The sequence below is a fragment of the Lynx canadensis genome, chromosome A3 (assembly GCF_007474595.2).
Source record: "Lynx canadensis isolate LIC74 chromosome A3, mLynCan4.pri.v2, whole genome shotgun sequence".
Lineage (NCBI taxonomy): Eukaryota > Metazoa > Chordata > Mammalia > Carnivora > Felidae > Lynx > Lynx canadensis.
Window position 1 is genome coordinate 39,462,816 of NC_044305.1, and position 24,317 is coordinate 39,487,132.

General features: G+C 35.0%; 2 protein-coding genes across 3 annotated transcripts in view; one reads left to right on the forward strand and one right to left on the reverse strand.

The window, feature by feature from the left end:
• Positions 1 to 24,317, forward strand: part of LOC116738012 (ADP-ribose glycohydrolase MACROD2-like) — a 541,527-nt gene that overhangs the window by 360,311 nt on the left and 156,899 nt on the right. The window lies entirely within an intron of this gene.
• Positions 501 to 14,192, reverse strand: FLRT3 (fibronectin leucine rich transmembrane protein 3). Of its 2 annotated transcripts, XM_030310118.1 has the most exons (4): positions 13,965 to 14,175; positions 11,985 to 12,121; positions 5,054 to 5,819; positions 501 to 4,052 (listed from the first exon to the last, which is right to left on the reverse strand). In XM_030310118.1, the coding sequence occupies exon 4, from the start codon at positions 4,007 to 4,009 to the stop codon at positions 2,060 to 2,062; it is 1,950 nt and encodes a 649-aa protein (XP_030165978.1). In that variant the 5' UTR covers positions 4,010 to 4,052; positions 5,054 to 5,819; positions 11,985 to 12,121; positions 13,965 to 14,175; the 3' UTR covers positions 501 to 2,059. The 2 variants fall into 2 exon arrangements, with proteins under 2 accessions (XP_030165978.1, XP_030165977.1); XM_030310117.2 differs by lacking the exon at positions 11,985 to 12,121 and having other exon boundaries at positions 13,965 to 14,192.

A 24,317-nucleotide genomic window follows, 5' to 3' on the forward strand; every position in this document is an offset into this window, starting at 1 on the left:
ATGGCAAATGAATAATAAATAACATTTCACAGGCTGCTGGAGATGTTTGTCAGTGGACTAGCAAAAGGAGAAATATCTAACAAACCTCTGGAAACACATGGTAAACTTTCTTGATCATAATAGTAGTAACTTAATTTGGTTGAACATTGTGCAGTTTCCATGCATATCATCTCCTGTAAGAGATGAGAAAGTGGTTTGCTTTTAATTACATACCTAGTAAGTGATAGATCTGAGATTTCAAATCCTGTAGTGCCAACTCATACTACCAAAAAGCTATTAAAAAAATATATATTAGTTTTTCAAAGACCATTTTAAAAAGTATCAGTAAGGACAATGGCAGCAACGTAAAAAAGACTGAAAGATCACAGAACCACTTCTGAAGCTTTCCATCTTTGGAGTGAATAAGCAAAATAATAGTATTCCAAAAGAATGATAGAAAGTTAATTTGTTCGTGAAACACTGAACTCTTTAAAGTTAAATGATACACAAGCTCGAGATATTGCTATATATATATTTTTATTTGTAGTCAATGTTTATTTTTATGCCTAGAAAAATACATGGGGGTGCTTAGGAATAATGTGCTGGGCAATTTGCTACTTTAGTGATAGTAACATAATCCCGAAAAAGCAAGCACGATTATTTTGTACTTTTTTCTTGTTTTATTCAGCAATAAGACCATAATTTTTCATATTTAAGGAAGTATGAAAAATTTGTCGAGTTTTAAAAGCTGAATACATGTAGCATTGGATCAAGGCACATACAAGACTGGCCAAAGGGCGTACAATGCACTTTGGTTTTTTGTTGGAAAAATAAAAATCATGGCAACAGAAAAATGATGTGGTTTTTAAACAAGTAATAGCTTACAATTCAGTAGGAAGCTAGAAAGAAATGTTACATTACAAGTTCATTATGTAATATGTGGAAAACTGTGACAGTAATGGGCAGTATTCTTGATCATTGTGAAGGTAAATTGAACTTTTATGTACAGTGTTAAAACATTTCATATAAACCAGATCTAAATTTGATTTCTAGTAGTTATTTTTCTTTTAAATTCTCCCTTTTTCAAAGTACTACTTTCTCTGCATTGTTGAGGGGAATTGCTTATGGGTACACTACCTTTTTAAATATGTATGTTTCTCTTTTGATATCATTTATGATAAAAACATTATAAACATTAACAATTATATCTTTAGAATTCACTTTTCAAAAATCAGGATGGTATAGGCAAAACCAAAATGCAATTCTGGTGTTTGTGTCATTACACTATCAGAGTCTAAGATTTCATATTTTCCTAAGTATAAATTTCCCCCTAACTTAAGAGTGCTCTTACATTATTCATTTTGTGAAGTCCTTTATTCTCAAAGCTTTGTTAACAGTGGTTTTAACAGCAGACTTCACACTCCTTTATGCCAGCGGATGTATTCAGTTCAGAAGATATGCATATTTTCTTAAAAGTATCTAATTTGCTTAGAGTAAAAATGGAAATATGCAGCAAGTTTGATATTGCCCATTACGTCACATATTTTAATTTATTGAATACCACTGGGATAATACAAATTTAATAGTTGGAACATTCCTTCATAACTATTTTTTGAACTTTGTTTTCTCATTCAGCCAGGTTTTCTTTTTTTACATTTCATTAATACCAAAGTGAAAAATGGCCTGTGCTTATACTACAAGGATCTCATGTGAACTCAGTCCTGATTGTTCAACACAGCAAGAAAATTCACTTTCACAGTCAACAAGTCATCTTACTCAGTAGAACACAAAGTAAATGGTTTATAACTTCAATATTTGCAAGGAAAATACAGTACAAATTACTAAAAAATACTAAAATATAGACTTGTGTTCAGGCATCTCTACTACATCAATCGCAGCAGTAACCTGAAATTTGAAACTTTTAATAAAAAGTTCTTAAATATAAATTATATGGCAAATGTACAGTACATTGCTTTTTTCAGTCTCTTTTTCCAGTGTTTTGCAGTAGAACAGGGTTCCTACCATCATCTCCCTTAGGTTTAAAAAAACCGAAACACAGTCAGCTACAAGGCCTCCAGCATCATGAGTGTGAGTGATCTGAGTCTGGAATACCACTGTCTCTGTAGCTTCGGTTACTACTGCTTTCACTGTGATTGTTTTTGTACAGATTCATTCCATTAGGAGGAAATATGGTGTGTATTACAAATTCCTCCTTTGAGATTGGTTCATTGCTTATTGGTAACATCTGAAAAGAAGTCTCCCTGATTTCCAGGATGGAGTTGTCCTTCTTAGTGCCAGCTTCCGCATAGTCATCCTTTCTTCTCCTCCCTTTGCTGTACGCACAGTTCCTTGAGAAGAGTGATCCGTTCCTATGAACGTACCAGCACACTAAAGCAAGAAGGGCAATGGTGACCAGGGCCACAGCCCCACCAATGATGGCAGCCAATGGTAAATTGGGGTTTTTGTAAGGTTCTTTCTCTTGCTCTCGATTAAGGGTGGTTGTAGGGTTGTACATTCGAAGGGGTGCAGTTTCAGTCTCAATACAAACAGGGGCTTCATCAAATAGGTAGAGGTTACTGGTTTCCATGGGAACCATGCAGACTCGATATGGCGAATCAGGCTCCAGGGCTGTGACTAAGTATTCATTGCGTTCCCCTGTTACGATTGTTTCTGTTATAGATCCAAATGCTGGGCTATGGCCCAGTTTGAGCCAGCTGAGTCTTAAAGCAGTCATAGGTAGGACAAGTTTCCAAGAGATATGAATCGTGTCAGAGGTGACAGATTTCACAGTAATTATAATTGTTTTTCTTGCTGGACTCCCTGTGGTTCGCTGATCTTTAGTGAGCTTGGGGTTCTTAATGTCTGGTTGTTTGGTCACTGGAGCTGGCCACTGTCCTTGAGCAGGATATACTGTGTTGGGTATTGCAGTGGTTATCTGAATGGTGCTTACCACTGCACTATCCTTACAATCGAACAGTTCCGCATTAAGGTCCTTGATAGCCATCCCCCGAACTTTTTCTGGGGCTTGGCACATAAGCCCACGCACATTGACCTTCATAGGTAGTGACTGTAACCAGTCACGTACCCATTTCATTTTGCACCCACAATACCAGGGATTGTTGCGAAGAATCAGTTGGGTTATATTGTCCAAATCATCAAAGATACCCTGAGGTAAATTACTTAGGTTGTTATTGGACATGTCGAGTCGATACAGCTGCCTTAGATAAGAAAAAGCATTTGGGGGCACCCGATTGATGTGGTTATCTTGAAGATAAAGCTTCCTCAGGTTTGTGCCTGGAAGGTTTACTGGTGCAGCAGTCAGGGAATTCCGCACCAATGACAGTTCTGTTAAGTTGACTAGGTTGAAGAAAACTTTATCACCTAAACCATGGTTGTTCAATAGGTTTCCATCCAGAACCAGGCGTTTTAGGCTAGTGAGACCTTGAAGAGATGGTGATGAAATAGTGGATATGCGATTATCGTCCAAGCGTAGTTCTTCTATAGTCCTGGGTAAACCCCAAGGGATTGTGCTGAGGTGATTACGGGACAGGAAAAGCAGTCGGAGATAGTTGCTGTCTCGGAATGCCCCTTCTTCAATGCTAACAGCAGAGACAGAGTTATCATCTAAATGTAATTCTTCCAGATAGGGAATTTTTGAAAGTGAATCATAAGTGATAGTCCTTATGTTATTTTCTTGCAAATGTAACTCTTTTACGTACTTTGGTAGGTTGGTAGGAAATTCATCTAAACTGTTGTGGTATAGGTATATTCTTTCTACTTTTAGCAAGTTTTTCAAATCGGAAGGAATTCCAGCGTTATTTATTTGGTTGTTCTGAAGGTAGAGTGTTGTAGCATCCTCTGGTATTCCTGTTGGAATGGATGTCAGAAAGCGATCATTACAGTAAATGAAACCTGCATCACAACGGCATACAGATGGGCAGGATTTAGCCATAACTAAGAGAGGTGCCACCTGAAGGAACAGCCCAATTTTAGTCCAGATGAGGAAGATGCTCCAGGCTGGGCTGATCATGGTCAGCACTGTTGAGGTCTTTGTACACGGTACTGTCAGAGCCCTAAAATGGAGTGAGTTAAAAGAAAGACAGAAAACAGTCAGGTTGTGATACTTAAAATAGTGTTCAAAATATATGTGGAAACTAAAATGTGTAATCGCTTTCAGCTTTTTAATTTTTTTTGCATGCTTAGGGTTTATCACTAGCTTACAATGAACACCATCCTATAATCTCTTTACCTTAAATGTTTGTAGTATTTAATTAAAGAATATCATGTCCCAAGTCCATTTGATTTTGAAATGTTAAATATAAAAGTTTTACTGAGAATTCTAAAGCACTTTCATAATGTTTGATATCAGTTCTATAGCCAGTCACTGACCAAGCTAATCAATTTTCTAATTTTTTCTTAACATTAATAATGAATTGAGACATAGGAATATGATTTATTGTACTTAAAGATAATGTTACTGTTTTTAAAAATCAAAATTTGATGTCTACTTCTTAGGTAGACTGTACATGTATAGAAATGTGTAGTAAAAAAAATCCATCCTCTTAATATTCAAAGGAATAGTCAGTTAAATACCTCTTAAGACCTGAATCCTACTAAAGCCATTCATTTGTTTTGATTATTGATGTTATTTTTCTTTGATTATTAATATTAAGAATTGTTTCATTGGTATTTCTAACAAGAAAATCAGAAGGAATCTTTTTAATCTATTTTAAGGGAGGAAAAAAATACACAGCTAATACATCCAGCTAACCTAAGTGGAAAATTCCATTTCATATTAACCTAGCTCACTCTTTTCCCTTTTTTAATGTTTCACACTACATGGCTTAATGGCTTTGTGCAAACTTTTCATTATGTTCTCTTTCATAATATGTTTCACAATGCATTTATCTTTCTTCAAGTTCTAATCTAGGATATGGGTCAACTTTCCCCATGGCTGGAGAATTACAGATTTGTACTAATCTACTGTGTAATATGAGCTCTTCTGTACCTTTACATATTAATTAGCCTCTATAATTTCAGGCATGAAAATAAAACACTTTAATATTTTTCCTACCTTATTTAACGATGTGAATAAATTTTGCGTGAGTGAAAATCCAATGCACATATATTATTTTCCTGATGAGGGGCTGGGAGTTAAAAATTCTTGTTCAGTCCTTGGAAATGTTCTTCACTGTTTATTCAAGTAATCCTATGCCGCACACACCTCCAGATCAGGCTTGCTGTTGTCAATGAACATTCCAGCTGCAGTTCAGCATGGTGGGCAAGCTCATTAAAGTAGGGACCAGAAACAATTCAGCTTCCTGTTACTATGTAGAACACATGGCTTCCTATGTACTTTTTTTTTTTTTTTTTCTGATAGAGTTTCTGTGTGAAGGTTCCTTTTGTGTAGCTTAATTCCCTTAGTAGAAATTGCTCTCTTTGAAATTCTTATTGGCTCTTCTGTGCAATGTGGTCAGAGATAGTAACTTCAGATCCTCATGAAGAAAGCCATTCATGATGCTAAGGCCTGTATAGTAATAGGTTTTTCAGTCATTTACCCCCCACCTTTATTCCTATACAGGATTATCCAAGTATAAACTTTGTACAGTAGCTATATCCTGAGGTATGATTACCTGCTGTGAAATAGCTATTTCCAGCTTTTGCTTCTTGCTGCTTTCTCAGAATATCTGGTGCAGTCACGTTATACAAGAACAGGTATTCTTTTTTAAGAGGTATAGAAACTTAATTCAAATATTCTTCATGGGGGAAAAAAAAAAAGGAAGCATACTAGATTTCCTTTACATTTCTCTTCCTTAAAATATACTGGGTATGAGCATCTCCTGTGAAAGCAAAAGGTTTTAATAAACTATTAATAATGAACTTTTAATATGAGAGATTTCCTAGAAATTTAAACTTAACAGTTCTTTCTTTAAGCAAGAAATCTTTCATCATAGTAGTTGGTGAAAAGGATAAGATGACCTGTTTGTTTTTACTTCGCAATTTTGCTATACAAATAAAGTAGGAGCTGAAGTTGAGATTGTCACCAAACAGATAATTTCTCCTGTTAACTGTTAATGTCACTTTGAATTAAACACAGAAGCAAAGCGTCATTCAAGAACCAGTAAATGCCTTCCATGGCTTTTGAATTCATGTCAGGTCAATCTTTAGAAGTTCAATTTTAAATCTTAGATATAAAATGATAAAACGTTTGAAAAGAAGAAAACAAGTGTACAACAAAGAGGTGAGCAAATACGTAACAAGGATTTTGACAGAAATGCCATGGTAACTTTTAAGAGATTTCTGAACATGGTTTTACAAAGTCATACAATCTACAATTTAAAGAGTTGAAAGGAGTTTGCTTTAAATCTTTTCTTTTGATTTCTTCGGTGCCCTGTTTAATTCTTCCTGTAGGCCTCAATTTTCCCAATTGTAGAATGTGAACCTCATCTCCTTCCTCCTTAGAGGTATTTCTGAGGACTAGTTGATGATCTTGGAACTCTAGTTACTCAGGTATTCTTGGCCAAAAGGTAGCATAGAAGTTCAGGCTACTATTAGTTTTTTAGGGGAATATAATTTTAATTTTCTTTTAGCAAACTGAACTTGAAAAATCTGTATTTGGAAAAGAAAGGACACTATGTCAGTCTATCTCCTTATAATGACCATTCAGAAAGCATAACAAAATCTGACAAGGCATTTCTCTCTAGATTCAAACATGAACATGCCAATTTCCAGTAAGTTTATTTGTCATTTCTGAAAGAAGACTTAAGGCTTCACCAAAGAAACCAGTAATTTTAATGTTGACTGCTTTGTCCATTATCTAATATCCATGAAGATTTTTTGGGGTAGAGGTGGGGAAGTACGTGGCATCAGTATCTTTTATGCAGGATGACCTACTCAGAGGCTTTCTGTATATGTAGGGAACATTAGGGTGTCATGGAAATATTTGACCCTGAAATTAAGGACTTACAGTAGAAATAATTTGCTTCTCCCCTAGTAATTACCTAGCATCCAACAAGGATAGCATCTGTTCCAGAATTCAAATGCTACTGGCAGTGAATGTTAAACAAGGCCAAAATTTGTGTTTCTTGTTCTGTTTGAAAATTCAGTTTCTTTTAGTTTGCCACGAAATACCAACCATATCATAGAATGCGTTAACAGAAGGAGACTTAAAAAAATTACAGATCCATTTAATTTATTATTTAAGCAACTTGAAACAAAAATAGCAGTTTGCAGATGGATAAAGTAGTCTCTAGTGGATGTTGCAAAGTGCCCACAAAGGAAAGTTTAAATGACTTATTGTTTAAAGTGAGGTTTTACTGTGATCCATTTAGGGCTTTGCTCATTATTGTTGAATTTCAATGGTGTATTTTCTTGAAAACTTTTGCTTTTGTGGAATATGAAAATGAAAAACCAAGTTGTTGAAATTATGATTACAAAGTTATTTTAAAAAGTATCTGCTGTAAATGTTTTCTGAGCTTGAAAATTATTCAACATTTAAAATAATGTGGTTAATTTAAGTTTAGGAAACAATTACTTTTGTTAAATTGTATTTGAAACTAATTAAAAACTATTATAAAAAATCACTGATGAGAACCTGCTTAAAATGTTACCAGTAGTCAGGCATTTGTCACATGCCACAACACACTCTATATTTGAGGAGATGAATCTGATGAATGAGGATTTAAGAACTGATTGTTCCCCAAGTCAGGTTAGCCTAGAGTATGTCCAAGATGCTCATAATGATAACTAGTGATAAAGCTTGTATTTAAATATTTTATGAAATCAAGCTCTAAGAATATGTATTGATTTTCACATTTTTAACCCAGAAGAAAAACAAAAAAGAAACCTAAAATGGTGTGAAAAGAAGATTAATTTGTTTATTTTTCTGGTTTTACATCTGTAAAACTGCTTCCTTTGCTCTGTTTGATAGGCAAACTCACATTGCCATTAGTACAATAGTGGTAATAATGTGGGATTAACAGAAAGCCTTAAATCTCATTAAATTCTTGTAAAATGTCATTTCTCTTCTCCCCAAATTGCATTAAAACTAAAGGCAAAAATAAAAAGCACCTTTCTCTGGAGAGAATACTCTTAGAAATGAAGATTCCCTCACAAATTCCTTCTCCTTTTACTTAACCTCAGAACAGTTCAATTTGTGTTTGATTGTGTTTTATAGTTTATGTTTTATATCTTTTCCTTCCCTTCCCTTTTAAATTTGAAACTATAGTGATAGACAATTTTGTTTTGCTTTGCATATTAAAGGCTATAATAATCTATCTAAAATAAGCGATGCTGCCCCCAGTGCTTACACTTTCCTTTTTCTGAGCTGGTTCTACAGAGTCGCACACATAGGGAAACTGTAGTTGATTGTGAATGATAACAAGAAAAATGAGCTCCACTGGTATGGACACTATGACCAGGTTTCCACAACATCAACTTCAGAAGTCTTTATGTCTGCATAGACTGGAAAAGAGGCCATTACTTCTGAACAAAAAGTAATCCATCTTTTAGAAAAATATTGTTATTGGGGTAACTTGGGGAAAAACATAAATGGACCCCTGGTTACTCAAAGAAATGTTTTAAAACTATTTTTTAATGGAATCATCACTAAGCATATAGCATTTAAAACTGTGACAAAAAGAACAACATAATCACCTCACGGATAAATCAGATTTTTAACAGGGATCTTTCTCTTCAGTTTCTTCTAATACAGAAAAATTGTGGGGTTAAAAGAAAATTGCATTTATAATGTAATCATCAGGTCTGTGAAAAGCCTCCAGTTTAGTTCTATGATGTAAGAAAGTATTAAATAGTAAGGATACTATCTTTTTGAGATATTTTAAGAAAACTAATATAATTTAAGAAGTTTTATCTGAAGAGAAAACTGGTATTTACATACAGTCAAGGATTTGAGGCAATGCACATGTTTATATGATTTCTTCCCTGCTACTACAATATGTTAGAGGTGGGAATGTTTGAAATGAGAAGGTATTCTCATGTTTTGATCACTTAGATTAAGATTATATGTTGGTAACTTCCTAAATCCTTTATTTGTTGCCTTTGATTTAAATTGATTTGAAATCATGGCTTATTTTCAAAAAATCTTATATTGAGTACAGAGTTTTTTGAGATTTTAGTAAAGATTCTTTTTAATGATTTTCTTCACATAATCCTATCTTAATAATGGGAGCTTAAGAAATTTTTTTTTAAATCTAAAAGAATTTTTAATCCAAGTTAATTGTGTTATTATTTAAATAAAACCTTGAGGTTGAAGAAAACACATGCTTAATCGGACTTATCCAAGTCTGTGAATATTTCTAGGTAAATTGGAATTTATATAATCATAGAGTTTTGGAAAGTAATTTCTTTATGAAGGCTTAAAACATTTTTTGAAAGCACAACAAAATGATCAACCTGTGAATGCTAAGTCTTTGTAAAGACAAATGGTATTTAAAATAAGCTACATATACGGTTAAACTGAACAACTGGAGTACATCAGGTTAGTTGATAGTGACAGCAAAATGCTTTCTAAGCAGCCTGACTGGTAGTTAAATTTTCCACGATCATCAGATTTCAGGAAAGTTCCAATTCTTTTGTTTAATGCCAGGCAAGCAGAAGGACCTCTAAGTCCCCTCTTGAGAGCCATGAAGTCTGAAGGGTTTGCTGAGCAGCAGAGAAGCAACCGTGCCTTTTCAGACTTGGTTTTATCTAGACTATTTTCTAGTCTGAAGATGTTGTGTTTTATTTATGTAAAACAGGGGATAAAAGTTCCAAAGCAAAGGATTTTTACTTTCTCCTTTTATGTTATTGGTTCTTTTCTCCCCATAGGTTTGTGATAAGTGAATCCAAATTCTGCTTCATTTATTTTGGTTTTTAAAGTTAAATCAAGCATCCTTAAAAGAAAAAGGCAAACTAGGATGTTATCTTTCATCATAGTGAATGCTTCTTCCTTTTGTCATATTTAAATCCAGATCAAATGAATTGGAGAACCAAGACTTGTGTGAATGAGGAAGACATGAATTTAGAGGGAGGTAAATGTGAGCAGAAGAGGGCTTGGGGCAGGGAACATGTTTTACGTTTGCGTTGACCTTTGAGCAATTGCACTTAAAACTGTACCTTTTAAAATCACAAATGTTTTCCCATTGCAAACTTTAAAACTCCTTTTTCAGTGTTGTGAGTACAATTTGGTGGATGTGCTTTAAATTTCTAGTATTCAAGTTTCCATACACTAATACAACAAATGTTTGGGTCTACTGTGCGCCAAGCACTGTGCTCGTTGGTGAGAACATCTCAAATCATAAAACACTTTTTTTTTTCATTTCAGAGTAGGATATTACTGATGTAAAGCAAATGAAGAGGAAGAAAATCAACAACACATAAACTGATCAATCCACAGTCCAGTGGCACACTTTTAAAAAATAGTATTTAACCAAATGTGGTCTGTGGGTTTTCTTTTCAAAGTTGCCACGGTAACTTGTGCACATGAAAAGTGAAAGAATAGAGAACAAAAGCTGTCATTGTCTCATCAAGTGAGAGCAATTTCTCTCTCCTCTCATTTAAGAAGACTAATACCTGGAGAGAGCTTTTTATACATTCCTGACATTTAATTTTGAGTCTAGGAAAAAGATAATGCATATGCAAAACAAACGCAACTTTAGGTACTGCTTACATTATATTTCATTCCTCTTTTACTTAAAATCTGTTTTCTCTGGAGTTCTTGTCAATAGACAAGTCAAAGTGCTGAAACCTGCTCTTCTATGCAATGTAAACATGGCTTTCCAAACTCTTTTTTGATGTCATGTCTCACCAAATTTAGTGATGTTGATTTGCAGTCTGAAACTGGAAAATGCTTTCTGAAATGTATATTCCTATATTGATTCTTAAGAGGGAGAAGGCTTTTTTCCAGAAGACATTTACAAACCGTCTCATTGTTGGAAATTGGGTTGTTGACTTATGATAAGTTCTGAAATGGTGGAATGTTAGAAGAAGTCGACAAACAGCCCTTTTTATGCTCTGAATAGGAAAAGGCAGTTTTGAGAATTAATATTGCTGAGAGATTTACTGTAGAGTTTTTGCCCACTGGGGGGTGGTACACTCTACCAGAACACTGCTTTCAGAAGCCGCAAGTCAGATGTTGGCTGCTGCCGGCCAGTTTTTCTCTGGTTTAATTACAACAAAGCCTCCCGTTGAGAAGAACAGTGAAGGCCTCTAGGGGAAAAGGTGGGGGGTGGGAGGGAAAGGGGACTGAAGGGAAAAGGAGGGAAGAAATTACAGCCTTTGAAAAATTACTGAATTTCATTTCCCTCATCGATGTCATTTATGGTAGTCTTCATTTGACTTTCAACAATTATTTATAATGCTATAAATACACTGACTGAATAAAAATATTTAAGGTGATTTAATTCAGAATTTTTAAGTTAGCTCTGCATCTTGCCATTAATCACATTCTTTGTTATGCAGCCCACCCACCTTAATAAAGGGGGGAAAAGTTAAGATCCACTGAAATTTTTCTTTAACTGACCAGATTTAATTTAGTATTGGTATAACATCAAAAATAAAAAGCAGGAAGAAAAAACATTCATATAAGCTTAATACAAGGCAACTTCTCTGCTACTGATTTTTGTAGGGTTTTAAATTGCTCAAAATAATCCAGAAAGAGGAGGAAGCCTTAGGGTGTGTGGCCAAGAAAAGCACAGACGAATCTCTCTGCAGTGCACTTGCATGTTTAAAGCTGATAATTGTATTTTTCATCTGGAGACACTGAGTGTTCATTAGGGTCTGGTGTCCCTAGGCAGGAGATGCTGAACATAATTGGAGTTTCTATTTGATTGGGCAATATAGTCTAGAGAAGAAACTGGGGTAAAGATAATTAATAGCTTGCTAACAAAGTCTGACAGCCACAAGATTTCAACCAAATTTATTTCACACCGCTTCATTTAGCTCTGAAAAAGTTTTGATAGAATTGGAGGCTCCTTAATTAACACTTGAAAGCAAAAGAAACATACCTTCTATTTTGCGGCTACATTCAGTTATGACAAATTTTCTTACTGTTGTTCTTCTTTTTGTAAAAACTTTATTTGTTGCCCAGTTATGTATTTCACAAGCTTTAATGTTTAAGGAGTGTTGAGTTAGGCATTTGAACCTAATCAAAATTGATTTAAAAGGGGGTGCAGAGAAATGAAAAGCCCAATTAATAACTGATGGTTAGTATTAACAAGAGCAAGATTAATGAATTCATTATGTTTATTCATTCAATAATATCTTTGCTGATTCCTGGATTTGATGTGTTTTGGCAGTGCTCTATTAAAAAAAATTGGATGAGATTTTCCTACTTAAATTCATACAATCACGTTTTTGTAACCTTGTTTTTTATTTCAGGCTAATAAACATATGTATGTGTGAAACTGTGTGTATATGTATATGTGTTGTGTACACACATATTTGCAAACTAAGTAGCGTGTTTCTGATTTAATCTTCTTAGAGATTAAATCCTGGTATATTATTATTAATATTGGTAGTAATGGTAGTATTAATATTTTGTGGTACTTTTAAAGGATGGATTTCTTTCTTTACTCATTTCAGAAGAGATGAGTATCAATCAATCATCTGTCACTTTGGGGCAAGCATAAATGGTTCTGTCTTAAAACAGACAAATTAATTCTTTATGTTTCAAGCTAGTCAGGATATTTGTATGGGGTTCGGGATAAATGAAAGGCATTGCTACATCTGAAGCACTTTTCTAGTGGCTAATTTATTCATGTTGTTTCCTGCTAATAAAATAACATATATGTGCATTTTAGAACAGATAGATTTAAGAAAATTTAAAATAGCTAATTGTTAAAGCCATTAGAGGATTTGGTTCCATAATTGGCAAATATCAAGGCTTTTTTTTTAAATTTTAAATACATAGATAAAATAATCAATCAAATATCAACCCCCAGATGTTGAGAAAATATAGGCCTGTTGCACTTTTTACCTCTATGCAACCATTTTGTTTCAGACCTAATTCACTGGAAAAAAAAAACAAACATTTTTTTAGAAGATATATTTAACTACTGTTTGGAAGCTTTGCTGTATGAAAGCATTTCTTTCAATATAAAATTTTGCTCTTGTAAGTTGCAAGTGAGTGGATACTCTGCGCATCCCACTTGATGAGGGCTCTACTAATTTTTGTTCCTCTTGCCACCCCGAACTCACTGCATACATCAGGCACCGCTTCCATGCTGAGCTTTGTTAGTTTTTCTGAGTAGGCTTTGCCAATTACTATGCTAGTCACATACTACATTTGTCCAAGCAATGGATTTTGGCATTCTCCTGGAGTAGGGGTATGGTTTGGAAGAAAGTCTCCCCCTCCTCTGAGCTGAAGTCACTAGTTGAGATTTGCAAGCCTGAAATGCTTGAAGCAGCTCTGGCAGGATAGCAGTGCAAGCTTTAAAATCTAGGTGTAGCTGTTAATCCTTACAGAGGCACAGAAGTCTCCGGGAGTAGCTCAGCTAGCTGTGAGCAAGATGTATGCTTTTCATGTACTGCGTACTCATGGGCAGAGGGATTATTGATTTTCTTTCACAGTTGTAAAAACAGCAATTGGTGATCATACCACACATACAGTACACACCAAGTTAGCAAGACCTTTTGCTTTCCTCTCTGTGAAAAAAAAATCTGCCTTGTATTCTTCAATATATAACGTTTAACTTTCCAACCTAATGTTTTCCATAAGGCTCTTATACAAATAGCAACTATACAAGGCAGAAAATAGCTATTAATTATTACTTTTGAATGAAAGAAGGTTTTAAGAAACTTCTTGCATTTGTCTGTATAGCCCAATTTTTCCTTGCTGGCTCGTACACACATTATTTTGCTCTTACTGGTGACAGAGCAAACGTTCATATTTGGATGCCTCACAGTACCAACTCATTTCTGTCTACAGAGTAAAACCAAGCAAACTTTCTGGGACAATCTTAAGGAAAAACATGGGAAACACTTACCAGGAAGACGAGAAAAAGCAATCCCATGTATACTGCCGCTATAGCTGTAATTCCACTGACTGTGAACTGGAGTAATAACCCTCCCCCCTCTCCCAAGCTCCGCGTCCAGTCCACACAAAGCCAACAGCAGCTGCAGGGAGAGCTTGTCCTGCTTCGGATCACTCCTACACTGAGGAGTGAGTGAGGGAGAGCATTCCAGTTTACTGCACACAGCCCACCTCCAAGTCTGAAGTTAAAGCTTCACCTCGCAGTGGTTGAAGAAGGGGGTGATGTCATAGATGGGCAGGACTTAGCCGAGCTCTTGTTCAGTGAGGTAACTGGATAATCAGACAGATGAGCTTTGCGAACGCTAGAGGGAGTGAGAGAAGCCAAAATGAGGTGCTCAGCCTGCCAAAGCGGGGATGCCATTTGGTTTGTAGGCCGGCCTTTGGAATCTCAACGTTTTCTAAAGTTTAACACAGCAAGGTAGTGGTAGCAAGCTTATTAAAAAAAATACGAGCATGTTAGAAGGATACTTATAAGATCATAGTAGAAAAACTTAGGTTCTTTTTATTTTTGAACTATGTGTATTAAAAAATTAACCAAAAATCATATTATTTTCATTATTGGTTAGTTCCAATAGCATTGGAATTTTGAAGGCTCTTAACTCTAACTGTGAATATTTATTTGACACATGAGTAGAAGGCAGGTTCAAATGAATAACTGATTTATTTAAGGGAATGGGAACAGGCATGCCAAATGGTAAAGAACTTTGAAAGTAACTAGTCCTTTTTTCTAGAGGTAATGAGTAATTTATTGTTCTGTATATGTTTTAAGAAATGAAACTATTTTTCACATACTACCACTATTTGTCCATCTCCTTTGAACCTAGTAGATGTTAGGTTTTTCATAATTAGAGAGCCCTCCCTAAAATGAAAAGTTTTAGAAAAATTAAATAGAGTCTTTTCCTTTCTGATATATTTTTGCTGCTCTAAATATGGACTAAAATGTAAACATCTTAAGAAAAACCTTTCAGGGTGGTTTTGCTTATATTAAAATGATTTTATTTTAATTTTGGTACACGAATAAACACTGGACAATTGAATGTCTATGTCTAATTAGCAGAATTATAGACATTCATATTCAATTATGATTTTCATAGACTGATTTCTTCTGTTTGGTCAACAATTGCTTTGGGGCCATAGTTTTCCACTAAGTTCATTTCACTTTTTATTGTTGCTGAGGAATATTTTGCTTTTAGATTTACCTGGAAGGCAATTTCCTTAAACTAATATTATATGCTTTATTCTTAAAGGCTTACAATGTTGTCTTTTGTGCTTTTTAAAAAGTTCCTATGAATGTTTGTTTCTGAAGGAGGCCAGCTGATTGTCTTTCCCAGGAGTATTTGATTATAGTCTCTTCATTAGCTTCATTTAGTTTATCTATTCTTATGCTTCTTCAATAACAGTTTGACCTTCTGAGTTCCCCTCCGAGAATGGGTGATATCAAAGTAGAAGGTGAAACCTCGATTAGAGGTATATTGACCCTCGTTGTTCTGTGATTGTACTTTTGCTGGCCACTGAGGGCAGACCTATTAAATCCAGGAATTTTAGAAGTCTAATGTCTGTTAAAAAGACAATTTCTTAAAAATGTTAGGTAGCACAACTTAAACTGAGATGCAACTGCTGAATTTTTGGAGGAAACGAAGGTGGGAATAATCTCTCACTAAATGGTGAATTTTCTTCTATTACTGCAAAACAAATACCTGGATTAGATTATTTTATGAAATAAGTCTTTCTAGAGGCTCTTTTCAGATGGCAGTTGTTTATATTTAAAAAGGAGTTTTTGCTTTGGCCAGATTACTGTATATTCATATCCATATTTAATCAGTTTTGTCTCCATTCAGGCAGACCTTAAACAGAAAAGAAAGATAAATGGGCAATTTTGGTTATAAGTACCTACAAGGTGGCATAGTTGCCTGGGAGTTAGGAGTTCTGAGGTTTCCATTCCCTAAGCTGCCATTGGTGGTATGACTTCATATTATGTGCTCCGGGCTTTGGTTTTATTGCATGGTGAATAAAGGCAGCAGGAAATAATTGAATGCCAATTATGTACTGTTTCTTTTTTTTTTTAATGTGGATTAAAACATAGAAGAAGGCAAGAGATTGTGAAAAATATAATCTAATAGAGTAGATATATTGTATTTATGATCTACTAAAGGTACTGACTTTGGAGGTAAACTCTTAAGATAGTCTCTATCATCCTACCCTGTCCAAAAATGTATACTCTTTTGTTGCTTCCATGTTTTTCTCTTCTTTCTTTCTCTTTCTTTCTTTCTTTCTTCCTTTCTTCCTTTCTTTGTTTCTTTTTTTTAAATTCCTACTTTTATCAGCTGGCTAAATTCTGCCAGTGGAGGTGAATAATAATAGTAAGTACTGCCTCTGGAAAGATTAAGAGTTACCCTGAGTAACTATAGATTGTTTTCCTTCTTTGTTACTTAAAGGAGATTAGCTGTAATAAAAGGATGACTGTGCTGGTTGGAGGAGAAGGAAGACAGGCAGTTTTCAGCCTGATGCCCTTTAGGCTGTGATAGGAAAGGAGGAACTGATTCTTACAGCAGAGAGGACTCAGCTCAGAGAGGAAGAATTAGTGTAATCTAATGTTTAAAGGGCATGGGCTTCAGAGTCTAGCATACCCAGACTCCATCTTTGCTTTGCTACATGACAGTAGACAAATTGCTAAATCTTTCTGAGTTTATTAGCTCAGTGCCTGACTCATAGTAAGTACACAGTGAATGGTAGCTGCCATTATTAAGATGAGGGCATCTGAATACCTGGAAAAAAGGCACATTAAGAAGTAGAAGAGTGCACAAAGGGAGATACACAAATAGGAGTGCGCAAATAGGAGACAGCCATGATAGCTTTTTCACACTCTTCTAAATTTCCCTTTGAAGTGGTTCTGTAGCAAGGAAATGGGGGAAGAGGTAAGCAAATAGGAAATTTTCGTGTTGATTTTTTTTTCTGTTGTCCTCATGCATTTCATAGCCTCACGTTCCCAGGGTTTAGAATTTAATTGAGTTATAGTAGAGTTTTAGGTTGTGTTTCATTTGTTTTGTGGGCTAGTGCATGAATCCAACAGTGTACGTGAGAAAATACATTTCAGATTGTAAACAGCTGGATTAAAAATGAACTCCAGTAGCATATCCTAGTTGTAAAACTCTAAACTGGTCATATCAAAGGACTTTGTGTTTTTCTGTTTTTGTGAGAGGATATGAGATGTTCTTTGGGGGACAATAGGGGAGATTGGATTTGGAATCAGGTTTCCCAGGCTCTGCCATTTACTTGTGTATCCAAATGAAAACAACAATAACAACAAATCAAGTCTCTTTTAGTATAAACTCCCAGCTGAAAGTGACTCTAATACATATTATTCCAGGGAACAGTTTAATTCAGGAATTCTAACCTATCTAGACTTAACATACCTCATTCACTCCTTCTTCATTCATTCATTCACTCTATACAGATTCATTGAACATCCCTATAAAAGAAGCTGGTAGGACTAGATGATCCACCAAACCACTTCCAACTGTGCTATTTGTGATTTAATCTTAGCATGTATTAAATTCGTTTTAAGTCTTTGAAAGAAACATTCTGGATGATTTTTCTTCTACTCAACATTTTTCATGGGAATTAAGTCTTCAAATTTGGGTAAAAAAACAAGCAAAAAACCCAACTCAGGCTTTTGGTATATTAAATGCCTTGGGCTATTATAATATACTTGAGAATTTTTTGGTTGCAGGTGACTTAAAATCCAAGCCTCATTGTCTAATCAACAATTTGAATATTTGGTTCATATAACTGAGAAGTTCAAATGTATGGTCTGGCTTTAGGTAAAGCTTGATACAGTGGCTTAAAATATGTCAACAAAATTAGAGTTTCTCTCTGGCTCATAGTGTTTGGCCTTGTTCAGTGTTGGCAGACTCCTCAGGCTATATGTAGTGGACCCTTGGCAGTTCCAGGCTTTTCCCTTAGGCTCTAACAGTTCCACATATCACATTCCCATATTACAGTGTTTAAGGGAAGAGAGGCCACTTCCAGAAGCTCCTGCACATAACCCTGTGATTCAGTTTCTCTCATTTCTGAACCTATTACGGAAAGGTGGGGGGATGTGTCAGTGAGCGTAATTAAGCCCCCTACTCAAATATATGGTTAAGAATGGAGGAGAGGGTATGGCCCAGGGGAAGATTGGGCACTGTTAGTTTGAGAAGGAAGGAGCGGATTCTAGAGGTTAGCTCATTTTCAAAGGATTTGGCATGCTGAAACTTGGGCATGGTTTATAAATTTATAAACTTGAAGCTGTTTTTTCTCTTCTCTTCTCTTCTTTTCTTTTTTAAACCAGAGTTTCTGTTTAAATTGCCAAAACGTCTTTAAAAGATTTTCTATTTGTAGACCCTCTCAAGTCTAGCCCATTTTTTTTTATTTTATTTATTTTCCCTGTCAACAGGTAGTGATACATGTCAGGGCATATCAGTACTAAATCTTAACATGAGCCTATGGGATATTAATAAAATATATAGAGAGAGTGCACATTCAGCTATCTCTACTTCTGTGAAGTCAGGCCAGATGCCTAATGCACCAGTTAGAAACTACTACATCTTTCTGAACAATTCCAAAGGGTGTTGGAGAAATAATTAGATTTTAGCAGGTCACAGATGCCTTAGTATACTAAAAGGTTTAAAAGTGCTATGTTAAACTCTTCTTCTGATATTTGCCTTTTATTAGTCAACACTTAAAATGTACGTAAAAACAATCACATATCCCTTTTAAGTATATTTCCAAAACATACTGCACTGGAGTGAGATCTGTCATTACAGGACTTGAAACGGAAATCAAAGCAAAATCAGACTGGTTATTTCCCTCCCTGCCTGCTCATCTGCCCACTTTCTGGAACAAGCTACTTTCCCTCTACCCCAAAATAGACTGATATACTTCAGGGATTGGGAGAAAGGTGATCTAAAACAATAGTAACTACCACCACCTGAGAAAAAATCACCCCTTTGGCCTCTCAGGAAAGGAAAAAAAGAATTGTGGTTCAGAACAGGTTAGTACTTAGCCAAAAGTGATGGCATGAGGCAGCTGGCAAAACTGAAGGCCTGGGGATCTCTACTTTTTTCCATCTTCAGTGCTTTCATGTATGCCCATACAGCTGATGCAGTGTCCAACTCCCACTGATATAGGCTGTAGCCTTTATCCCTTCCTACTCTCCAATGTCCTGTCATCTTTCTTTCTTTGTTTTAAAATATAAAAGAGAGATTTTTAAAATGGACCTTGGAAAAAGCAGAGACTGGATTAAGCAGAGTGAGTGAATTCTCCCTCTGATACTTAAGTGTGTGGCCCTGGGAAAATAACTTAAGTTCTTCGAGCCTCAGTTCTCTCATTTATGAGGATGAAGATATGGGACCCTCGTTTAGCTATTACAAACTTCAATGAAGTGGTGCATGTAAGAGTTCATTACTAAATCTGAGAAAGCACTTACCAAGACAGAGCTAAAACCTGTGGATAGTTGCTTTTTTATCTTCCTGGTGATGAGTGGGGCCAGGATCTATTCAAAAGGCACAATCCATTAATGTTAAATTGAACTGTACATTTTAACAAGTTATCTTTGGGAATGAAACAATTTGTGAAATGATTCTGCCTACTGTCCTGGATTCTCAGACCTTGTGATAACAGTATCTAAGTCTGGTTTGGAGACTTAATTACAACCAAAGGACAAATTCCTTATCCTTGGAAATTATTAAACTAAAACATAGCTTTGGATGACTAACAGTTAATAAGAGCAGATCAATGTATGTCTAATTATTGAGATGTGTATTTACTGGATATCGTACAAGTGCATTGCCCTGGAGCCTTGTGATTCTCTTTTATATAGCTAGCTATTGCTGTCAGTCCTGACCAAAGCTGTCATCACTTACAAACCATCTTATTATTTCACTATTTCTGGAGTATTGGTGCTAATTTTAGGTACACAAAGAGACTATATGAAAGGAAGATTTCCTGAAATTGTTGTCAGATTTTTCTTATTTCTGGAAACCAGCACTGTAGTTCTCCTTCTGTTTGAGATTATCTTTTTTAAGAATTGCTTTTTCCTTGCAGTCCAGATTACTTAGGTACATAAACAAGTTTAATGTTGAAAAAACATGGTTAAAGTAGAATAAAAAAAAAAACTTTTATATTATGTCTGTTTTATAAATGACTATGGAAATTGTACTTCATTGGCATCATATAGGAGAAACAGATTTACCATGATTAGTATTTCTTTTCATTTGAAAACTAGTATGAGTCGATTATTTTTAAGATTTTTTAAAGGATATTGTATTCTCATTTGACTAAGTTTGGACTAAGGGAATATTTTACAATATCATCTATTCCAAATAACAATAAGTTACAATTGAATCACGTGTTTACCACTTGGACAGTTTCTCTAAAATATAAATCTATTCAAATTTCAGAGCATGATTCATGACAAAGATTAAACTATGTCTATAGTTTCCTCTGATTCACTTCCTTCATACTTTAAGTGATTAACCTTAAATTTGGGGAATTTAATTCTTTAAGTAGTTAAGTTTTCATTCTTTTTGTTTGACATTTGAAATATGTTAGAACTACAAATTTACAAATGTTTTCTAGGTTTATTAAAAGTGTAAAAATATTCCCAAGAATTACTTATACTTTAGTGAGTTTTTATTCTTAATAAGTTGTTTTTAAAACAATGGTAGAATTTAAAAATATTATTTAAAAAGCATTACTTTTTAAAGTTAATAATTTTTATTAGGGAAGAAGTTGAGAAGCTTTTTGGTAGTTGTTTAATTGTCATGTTTACATAGAGGCAATATAGAACTATTTGACTTGCTTCCCATGCAGCCCCTCTTTGTTTTCTTCAGTAGCCCAGGGAACAGACTTGTCACTCTGAAGTGTCCACATGTAATTCTGTCCTCCACTTTTCCCCCAGGGCAAGTCAGAAATAAGCTTATCAGATCATATCTTACTGACAAAGAGCAAAGCTTGTTGGCTGACTAAAGAGGAAAGAAAGGACAAGTAAAATATAAATGGCAGATTTGATACCAAAAATGCTAGGTTAACATTGGTTTTCCAATAGCTAAGCTTTTTTTTTTTAAAGTAGAATTATATCTTTTTAAAACATTTGCTTGAGTTTTACTTTATGTACAATTTAAAATTAAAAGTTTTACCGATATCTTATACACTGTAAGTTATCAGCATTATCATTGTCATTGTTTTTGTCACTGTTATTATTTGCTCCTTGCAAGCAAATCTTTCTGTCTTATATTTGGACGTGGTTAGAGAAAATATCTTTCATCTTATGTGCTTCCAGAATAGTTTTCTAACAGAAAATAGGAATAGCTTACTGATAGAAAATAAAAATATTAGAAATGTAGAAATAAATTATTATAAGTGTTAAGCAATTATAAGGAATTTTTATATTTATATCCTGACTCGAATGAACAAAAAAAGTTTATAGGAAATTTTAAATCATATTTGTATCCTGTCTTCTTGACTTACAAAACAGTATTACCATCTCCATTCTAATACAGCCGGTATCTACTAATTGCATAGCAGGTGCCAGTCCAAAAGCTTGTTTGGGACACTCTGAAGATGGTGTTAAGGTCATATCTCTGGTTCTAAGAGAAGCAGATGCTGTTCAGGCTCAGAAGGGTTGTAGCGTTTAATGCAGTTGATCCAACTTACTAGCATCCTCTTTATTTTGTTTAGATTGGTTTTATTTCCAACTAAGTGTCTGCATTAGCTGGTGAGGAGGAATGAGTGGTGAGGTTGTCTAAGTAAGCTTTTGCTATTCAGTAGACACTCAGAATGAAAGGGGTGAGAATGAGAAGGTAGAACAGGCAATATAAGGAGGCCCCTCAAGTTGGATGTCTAATTTGCCTTGTGTCTTCCCACTACTTTTCAACAAATGTTTATTGGATATAAGATATGTGTTATCAGTCTGGTCATTTTGACTTATTATCTGTTTCCCAAAGACTTTATAACCAACCTCATCAAGTTGCTGTGTCCACTCACATATAGATTAAGATGGACCCAAGCCATCTCATGACAGCTAGATATAGATTTCAAAGCAATCCCAAAGAAATGGCAAAGAAACCTGTTCTTAGTCTGTGGATGAGAAGGTCAGGAACAATTTAGCCAATGCACTCTGGGCTAAAAAGCCATATTTGAAATGAGACTGATAGCAGCTAAGCAAGGAAAGTTTTTGAAGAGATATTAAGGAGAAAATCAGAGTCATTGAGATAGGAATAATATGCCAATTTGAGGGGAAGAGAGCCATAGAAAGTAGATTTTGAACTCTTTACTAGTTACTTTGGTGGTAAGCGCAAGCAAGGATAACAGAGGAAATTTTCTAAGAATATTGGGAATGCATGTTGCCCTCATCCATCCTTGTATCTAATTTTGGGGAAGAATGAGGAGATTGCTAAATTATAGAGGCCAGTGAGGAAGAAGAGTTCAGAGATTTGAGCAAAATAATACTGTCACTATAATGAGACTATTTATTATTCCAATAATGGTGATAGTATGAAAAGCACGGTAGAAAACTTAGCATCGACTAGAATAATAAAATTTGATTGCAGAGGAGAAAGGGTTTTCAAATATGGAGATGTTACTAATTTGGGGTATTAAAAAATATGACCTGACTCTGCTCCTTCCCTTATTAGGCCTTCCCAGGGAAGAAAGTTGAGGCTTTCCCAAAGCTGCCGGTTCTAAGTTTACAGAAGTGTCTATGAGACTCCCAAGCCATTATTCTGCATCTTGGATTACAATCCCTTGACTGAAGAAGGGTCTTCTCTGTGTGGCAAAGAAATCATCTGCGTTAGGAGGTTGAAAGCTGACACTTGCTGAGAAAGCTAGTATGGTCCAAATAAGCCATGACTATGAAAGAGGGATATGTGTGTGAGGCCATATGTCACAGTCAAATCACCCACATAGCCATTAGGAATATGGGGAAGCTTTCAAAGGCTTCTACTTTGTATCCAGATTAACTTGTAGTCTGACGTTGTAAAGATGTAGAGGAAACAGAGTCATTCAAAATATGAAACCAGAATAAATGTATAGGTTTTAGACATGGAATAAAAATTCTATGGTATTAAGAGTTCATTGTAATTTGGGTTTGTTTGTTTTATTTTGAGAGAGAGAGAGAGAGAGAGAGAGAGAGAGAGAGAGAGAGAGAGAGAGAGAGACTGAGAGAGAGAAATAAGGTGCAAGTTGGGGAGGGGCAGAGAAATAGGGAGAGAGAAAGAATTCGGGGATCAAACTCATGAACTGTGAAATCATGACATAAGCCAAAATCAGGAGTCGGATGTTTAACCAACTGAGCACCCAGGTGCCCCTGTAATTTGTATCAGAATGTAATGAAAGAAAATATTAAGAAAAAAGTTATACCAGTTTAGGATGTGTCATTTACCATATAGTGAGCCAGAATCCTATCATGCATTTCTATTTACATTTGGCTCTTCTGAACCTCATTTCTTCTTTTGACTTGTCCTTTATAAACAATATCCTTCATTGGTAAACAAACAAAGTTCTTTACTCATCAGTTAAGGAAAACCACTGATTGTCCTATCAGTCCCAAGGATTGATTTTGGTAGAATATGTCCCAATTGTATTTTTTCCCTCAGTATGTCTCACATGGGATGCTTATAACTTATTTAAAAATGAATGAAGGTTGTTTAAGAGAGGAGACAGAATGACTCAGAAGACAATGCTATTATGAACCACTTATGTATTTTGTAATGATAAGAAATGAATTGACCAATACTGTCCATTTCCATCAGACTGGTTGCAATCAACTGTTACAATTCACTTTATAGTTTACTTACAGCCATTAAATGACACTGTTTAGTCATTTGTTGTGGAAAGTTAGAAAATAATGATAAGAGGAAAATAAAGATAATGTGAATTCCCAGTAACAACATTGGGTGGTACTAAGCCAATCAGATGTTTAGAACTTACGTCTATATGCAAAAAATAAAATTAGGAAAATATTTATTGTTTTATAATTTATTTGATTTATAATTTCTTTTCACTTAAGAAATTTGTGACCTTGTCTCTGCATTATCAAATATACACAGATATCTTCAGCTGTTATGGGAACATAGTAACATAGTATTCCATCATTTGCACAGGAAGTAATCAATGTAACTAGTCTATCTTGCTGGCCATTTGTGTGGTTTTTAACTTTTCAAGACTATAAGTGAAATTATGATGAAAATGCTTCTAACTAAATCTTTGTGCTCATCAAAATTATTAGATAACTTCTTTGAGGTAAAGTTGATAGTTCGTAGAGCTG

Bases quoted from the DNA above. Each gene is read 5' to 3' on its own strand.
- FLRT3 (XM_030310117.2), bottom strand. From the start codon at position 4,009: ATGATCAGCCCAGCCTGGAGCATCTTCCTCATCTGGACTAAAATTGGG.